Source organism: Hipposideros armiger, unplaced genomic scaffold (genome assembly GCF_001890085.2).
Source record: "Hipposideros armiger isolate ML-2016 unplaced genomic scaffold, ASM189008v1 scaffold_1930, whole genome shotgun sequence".
NCBI lineage: Eukaryota > Metazoa > Chordata > Mammalia > Chiroptera > Hipposideridae > Hipposideros > Hipposideros armiger.
In genome coordinates this window covers 19,357-26,785 of record NW_017733280.1, presented here as the reverse complement: position 1 = coordinate 26,785, position 7,429 = coordinate 19,357, and the positions used below count along the sequence as shown (strand labels likewise).

The 7,429-nt window shown below is 49.3% G+C and overlaps 2 gene segments (V, D, J or C); both read right to left on the bottom strand.

Moving 5' to 3' along the window:
• Positions 1-239: 239 nt before the first annotated feature.
• Positions 240-1,092, bottom strand: LOC109378379 (immunoglobulin lambda variable 3-25-like). The segment is given in 2 exon segments: positions 240-613; positions 992-1,092. Coding segments are annotated over 2 exon segments (420 nt in total).
• Positions 1,093-5,143: 4,051 nt separating this feature from the next.
• Positions 5,144-7,429, bottom strand: part of LOC109378378 (immunoglobulin kappa variable 3-20-like) — a 9,273-nt gene continuing 6,987 nt past the window's right edge. Inside the window, 1 exon segment of the V gene segment in view lies at positions 5,144-5,246. Within this exon segment, the coding sequence occupies positions 5,144-5,246 (103 nt within the window).

Below are 7,429 nucleotides of genomic sequence, written 5' to 3'. Positions count from 1 at the left end.
TGGAAATGCAGGGACATTGTCCATGAATGAATGTCTCTGTCTGTCCTTCCATTTAGGACCCTGTCCTTCATTCACATTCAGGCCTAGATAATACCATGTCACCTGGTCCTGCCAGCCGTGAGTCCACTCCTGACCCAGCTTCTGCAGAGTTGCCTGAGATCTGGGAGGAGGGGCAGCCTGGGGATCTCGAATCTGGGGACCTGGGCCAGACCTGCTCGTGGGTTTGTCACTAGTCCTCTTCAGCTGGAGGAGAGAGTGACATAGACAGAGAAGGGGGTTATTGTCTCACTTCCCCATCTGCCTGTGTCACTGTGAGCATTACTACTGCTGTCAATTGCCTGACAGTAATAGTCAGCCTCGTCCTCGGCCTGGACCCCACTGATGGTCAGGGTGGCTGTGTTTCCCGAGTTGGAGCCAGAGAATCGGTCAGGGATCCCAGAGGGCCGGTTGCTATCAACATAGATGACCAGCACAGGGGCCTGGCCTGGCTTCTGCTGGTACCAGTTAACAACTTTGCTTCCAATGTTGTTTCCTCCACAGGTGATCCTGGCCGTCTGTCCCAGGGACACTGACATTGTGGGTGGCTGAGTCACCTCATAGGAGGCCGCAAAGCCTGCAAGAGAGAAAAAAGAGAGGTGGGCTTAAGTATGTAGGACATCTTCTCAGGAAACACTCAGCCTGTGTGACCCGGACTGGGCTCGAGGGATTATTGGGCTTCAGGTCCCTCCTCCCAATTCTCGGCCCCAGTGGCCCATGTCCTGGCTGGATGGTGGACGTTCTCAACAATCACCATCCTTCTGGCAGGTGCAGGCCCTCAGGGCTCACAGAGAGCCAGCGAGCAGACTAGGGGGTTCATCCCCACCAGCCCCTCCCCCTGCAGCAGGGTTATCAGCATCCCACCCTTCCAGCAGCACTCTGCTGAGCTCAGAGTCAGGGCCAGGCTTGGCCAGAGCCCTGGGGCTGGGGGTGGGTGTGAGCCTGGGCGCAGCACCTGTGCAGAGAGCGAGGAGGCCGAGCAGGAGAGGGGTCCAGGCCATGGTGGAGGCACCCTGATTCTGAGGCTGAGCAGGTTCCTCCCAGGCCTCTCTTATCTCCTTGCTGGAGAGAGCTGCTGGGTATGCAAATCAGCCAGGGTCAGGGGTGCTGCCTGAGGAGCTTTATGGTTTCAGAGGAGGGCTCAGCCTCAAGGGACACAGAGAGGGGAGGGGTGGCCCCTGCAGACCCCACATTCAGCCAGGGGAATTTCCTCCACATGTTGGTCCCTTGTTCTGGGGCCGATGACTTCATTAAAGTCTTTGTCCTGACCTCGTTCCTGGGCTGGTCTGGCCATGGCAGAGCTCAGAGTAAAGTTTGTCTGTGTATTCTTAACACATTATAGAATTTTAACACTGGCGGTGTCCATCTGAGCCTTATGAGGGTGCAGTGTCCTACTGAAATCAGTTTTTGAACATCAGGACCTGAATAGAATTCTCACCTTGCCAAGGACACACGAGTGTTTAAGAGCCATTGACTAGCTGTAAGATCCCTTCCTTGCTGAGAGCTCCTGGGTCAGGTCATAAATGCTGTGCCTCAGTGTCCCCAGTGTGCCCTCAGTGCCAGGGGCAGATCCTGTACTTGAGAGTTTCAGGGTGACAGGGTTTTAGCACAAGTGGCGTGGCTGGAGAAGAATGAAGTACCTGGTGCTGAGCCAGAGAATTAGGCAAAGTCTACAGGAACCAGAGCTGAGACATGGAGTCAGAATTCACATCAGTATCAGAGGTGATGGTGTTGGAAACATACAACTTTTCCTTCAGGTGTGAGCTGGTGGTTAACTCCCACCCTCACATCCACCCCCACCCGACCTCTGTGCTTGTTAGAATCCTTGATGGCACCCAGGCCCTCCCACCTGCAAGTGGCTTTGCCAGATGGCTCTCTGCCACCCCCTGGTGGTCACTCCATACAAGCTGTAGAGACGCAGGGGCGTCCTCTGTCCCTGAGTGGATTCAGATCCCACTGCTCAGGTCCTGATTCCATGACCCACCAACTGCTGGCCCAGGGAAGGAATCACTCTTTTCCCCATGACCCCACCTGTCTCACACCAGGCAAAAGGGGCTCAGAGCACTCATGAAAACATGAACAGGCTTGTTTAGAGGAAGAGATGACCAGTCTGAGGTTTCCCACCTGAGGCATCACTGCACAGATCTCTGGGGTGGTGAGTAGTCATGCGTGGGGTTTGGAGACTTGGCACCAGGGGACAGAGAACTCGAGACTTCTTTTTACCGGTGCCCGCTGCTGATGCTGAGTCAGAAGAGGGCGGTGGTCAATACCACTCTAAAAACGGAGACAGGAGAACACTCACCCAACAAACATGGATTTAGACCCACTTCCATCCTGGGAAATCAGTGTGAACAGGACACACAGCCCCTGTATCAGAGCTTCCATCATGTGGGTGGGGCAGTAGAGTGGACACGCTTATTTTGGTGACACAGCAGACTGTCTCCAGCACCTTCCACATTCATTTCAAAGCTGGATGATTGTTATGCTCAGGTCCCTCTTGGCCAGGGTTGACATTAAGGCGGGAGTTGGTCCATGGATGTGTCAATCGCTGGGTTTCTTTCCCATGAACGTTTGCCTTGTGAAGGAAAGAAACAGACTTGATTTGTGCAGCTGTTTTCCTCTTCAAAATGGGTGTGACAGCTGGAGCTCCAGCGCCATCCTGAGGTCTTGTCAACAAGAATGAAAGCAATCTGTAGTAAGGATGGTAGAACAAAAAGTAGAAAAGATGTAGGAACTCATGAAATGATTGCTTATCTGAAGAACAACCATCTGTCTCCAGACTTATTGTTGCATAAAAAAAACATAGGCTCCTGTCTGTTCATGCCTCTGATTGTCAAGTGTCTTTTGCATTAAAAAAAAAATTCCTGAGCAATTAGTGAAACACAAATTAATCAACCAATCAATCATAAGAGCAATGATAGAGAGAGAATCTTGCATTTTGGGTGATATGCAGATAATTGAAATCAGCAAAAATAACAGACAGCTACTGTGTGGAGAGAGGCTACAGGAGGCCTCATGGGACAGGTGATAGTGGAGCTGCTGTCAGGATGGCAAGATGGAGCCAGTAATAGGAAGTGTGTTTGGGGGGAGCAGAGTCAGTGCCCTGTGGGGAGGAGCCTGGTTTGTCTGAGGATGAAAGACAGTGAGAAACTAAGGTGTTTATGACAGAAAACCAGTTCAGTTCCAATGTGATGTAAATCTATAATATTAAGGGATGTGTTACAGGGATGTGATGTCATGCTGAATACACACACCTGGCCCAGGAATCAGAGGAGCTGCAAGAGGGTCCAAGGAAGGTGGAGTGTGGGAGACCAGCTCCCGCAGGTCCAGAGGTTCCCTCAGGTGGAGACGGCGTCGGTGAGGAAAACCGCGCGGAGACACAGGAGCGCTTTTTCAAGAAGTGTCACACTTTATTTTACAGCATGTCTCTTTTTATACCGGACAGTTTGACCATTGTTCCATTAGTATCAGGGTTTTACTTCTTCATAATTCTTATGCTCCAGGGTACAGCTAGACCTTTTCTATGCTAAAAACTAACTTATCTTAACTGTGTCCAAATCCCTCCACCTACAATGACTATGTGACCAAGGCCTGAGACTCTACATAATCTCCCAAAGGATGGTTACCATGACCACCCAACACTTATTCTAAACACTATTGTCTAAGCAGGGTCTTAGGATTTACAGGGTGTGTACTTTGACCTTTACTAAAAGACTAGTAGTGTGACTAAAATCGTCTTTAGTGTATAAAATAGAATTATTGTGATATATCTATCAGAAGGGGAAATTAAATTTTCTAAGATGTAAAGCAGTATCTGTTTCTCAATCAGAGCTTCAGAATTTGTCACAATTGCAGTGCGCTTGGCCATGTCAGATACTGAGGTGCAGCCGGCTCCCAACAGTGGAGCCATTGCAGTGTGGCCACTGCCCCGTGTCAACCAGCTGAGCCAGCAGTTGAGCCACAAGGACTGTCACTCCACATGGGATTTTGCTTCCCATTCCGTTTGCTCAGGAATTCACACAGGAACTTCTCTGTGATTCACATTCACCAGAAATGTACAACCCAGAGAATTCTGACAGTACATCACTTCTGCTCTAAATTATTAACTCATGAAAAATGATCACATTGGACCTGAGTGAGTTTTGAGTCATGGACACCTCAGTTTATTACAATGCGTTCTTCTTCCTCTCAAACCTTTGAAGTAACATTGTCAGATATTTGCTTTGACATGCTTTATAAACCACACCATGCATTGTTACTTTGTTTTTGCATTAAATGGTGATATGTTTTCTGGAATTTAATATAATCAAAAGTGACACAGGCTGAGTGAGACTCCAGGGTGGTGGTGGAGGTGGAAGTCAACATATTTTCCACCTGAGCATCTCCATCCCCCTGCCCTACAGCTGTCCTAGTGGACAGGAGTCCTGACCTATTCCTAGAAAACTTCTCGGGGCAGGTGTGGAGCCATTCTTGGCACCACAAGTGAGAATCTACACAGCTGGAGAAGCCCAGGCTGGGCTCCATGTTGGTTCTCCCACGTTTAGTCCTCCTAACATGCACCCACTTTCCTCCTGGACCCAGCTCTGCACCCATTTAAAACTCTCTGCCCTGCCTCCCCAGAGGGCCAAGTGCCTTCTGCTGAAACTTCAACCCCTGTCATAAACTGTGTTGCACCCAGAGGTAAGACTTTCGCTGCTGTGCCTTCCATTGTCACCTCTGATCTCCAAGATCTGTATTCCTTCCTTGAGCAGCGCCCAAAATGGGAGCTCAGGGTCCAATGGCTCTTGGGGACACAGGCATCTCAGCCCAGCCACTCTGCCAGGGTGTTTTTCATTCTGGGCTGGTGTGGTCTCTCCCAGCATGGTCCCCACAAGCCTGTGGTTGAGGAAACAGAATGTTGTGTCATGAAAATTACCTAAATTCTGACCCACATCGCCTCTTGCTAGCGGTGTCACTGGCAAGAGGAGCATGGGATTTGCAAGGAAAACAGTCAAGGTCTCCGGGTCCTGGAAAGGGACAGCGAGCAGATCGTCCAGACACCATTAAATGAGGAGACAGAAGGAGGCAGGTGTTGGCCTCCTATCTCCATTGTCTATGCCACTGTGGCTTACCCGCCTTGGCCATCAGTTGTGAGGCCCTCACGACGGTAATACTCAGCCTCATCCTCAGATTGGAGGTTGGAGATGGTCAAGTAGTGGTCAGCCCCAGAGCTGGGGGCAGAGAAGCGATCAGGGGTCCCGTCCCCCTTGCTGTGGCTTCCATCATTCCTAACGTACGTTATGTAGTGAGGGGCCTTCCCTGGGTGCTGCTGAAACCCTGAAATGGTGTAGCGTCTGTGCTCACTGCTCAGGGTGCAGGTGAGCTTGGCGGAGGCTCCCAGGGAGGCAGATGCAGATGCAGATGGGGCCTGTGTCAGCACAGGCAGAGCACAGAGACCTGGAAATGCAAAATGCAAGAGTGATGCTGACTGCACCACAACTGGACGGATGCCCCTCAGGACTTGGAGGGAAACATTGGGAGAGGGCCCCTAGGTGCCCTGGGACACTCTAACCTGTGGAGAAAACCAGGGCAGGAGGTAGAAGGAATCCCAGTCCGTGGTGGGGTCCGTCTTCCCGGAGCTCTGCCCTCAGGCTGCCCAGCTCAGACTGGCCTCTCCAAGCTCCTGTCTTATCCTCTCTTCTTGCAGCTCAAGAAGGGAGGAGCATGAGTGCAAATCTGCTCTCCATTGCCCAGTGTGTCTGTCTCAGCTCTTGTCTGAGTCCTGAGAGTAAGGGCCTCGTGCTGGTAATTTCCTGGGGTCAGAAGAAGGGCCAGGTGTGGGTTTCAGAGTGGAGAGTTGTGTCTACCCAGAAGTATCTTTAAAGGAGCATCAGTCATGCCCTTTGCACTGAGCCAACCCCGGGGAATCAGACCTAGTAGGCCCCCAAACCAGGACCCACAGTGCCGCTGGTGCTCCCAGAGTGAATGTCATCCTACATGTGTAGGTATCATAGTTCACAGAATGACTAGTGTTCAGCTCTGAATAGAAGCCACACCCTTGGTGAGTGTTTTACCTGCACCCCCTCACCTGACATCACAATAACCCAACAGCAGCCCTGTGCTGAAGGCACAGCTTCTCCTCCAGCCTCATGAGGAGGGAGCCCTCATTGTGAAGATAACGATTTTCCCAAAGTCCCCCAGACAGTGATGATGGGTCAAGATTCCAGTCCAGGAGACTGACCTCAGACTGAGCTTTGAGCTCCTTCCCTGCCCTGCCCCTTACCCTGCCTCATATCCTCCTCCCCCCTGTCCCAGTCCCTCTGTGTCCCTCCCATTACATCCCTGTCTTCTATATTCAGGTGGTCCGTCCTCCCTTAGTGTGTTCTGAGGAGTGCTCAGATCTTCACGGTGTTGGCATCTGTGTTTCCCATTAAAACAAGGGGTCGTCTGTGCACAGAGGTGGGGACAGTCAGATACCTGCTAGTTCTCAAAGACTTACTATAAAAATAATGTAAAATATATCAATAGTTTTTCTTTAATTTATATTGAAACCATATTTTCAACTAAGTGAGTTAAACAAAATCCATTTTGAAAACGAATTCAACTTATTTCTCCACATTTTTAAAACACGCCTATTGGAAACTGTTAAATTCAATATGTGCTCAATTTTATTTCTATAGGACAGGGCTGCACCACCAAGTCACAATATCAGTCACTTACTTTTGAAATAGGACAGAGAACTTTCTGTCACCTTAATGAGATGCCAAGTCTTAGCTTTGGAATCACAGAGGCCACAGGACTGTGATGAAGATGTTGGACTCTGGGGTCGGGGACCTCGCTTTGCTGCTAGGTCGGTAATGTCTAGTTCTGACCTCAGACACGGGGCTCATCCCCCTGTGCCTAGCTTCCCCATCTGTGAAACGGGGTGATAATGAGAATACTTGTCTCATAGAGTATTGGCAGTGAAATAATTTAATAAATATGAAGTGCTGCGAATGGTGCTGATACGTATTAAGCACATATGAGTGTTTACTACTTTTCCTTTTATCAATATCCTTAATCCTCATCCTTACACTAAGAAATAAAAGACTTTTTGTAGTCACACCCCCTAACTTTTTCCCTTCAGTGCCTCCAGTTATACACATGGAGGCCGTTTGAAGTTGTCCTATTACTGAAAGATGTCCTATCTTTTCTTCAGTCATTTTTCTTTCTGTGTTTCATTTTGAATAGTTTACATTGCAATACACCAAGCTGACTAATCCTTTCTACTGCAACATCTAATCTACCTCAGGCAGTGTAATGTTGAATCTCTGATACTGTAGCTCTCACTTTTAGAAGTTCAATTTGTATCTCTTTTTAATCTTCCATTTTTCAATTTAACATGTTCAGTCTTTCTTCTACCCTTATGAACAAG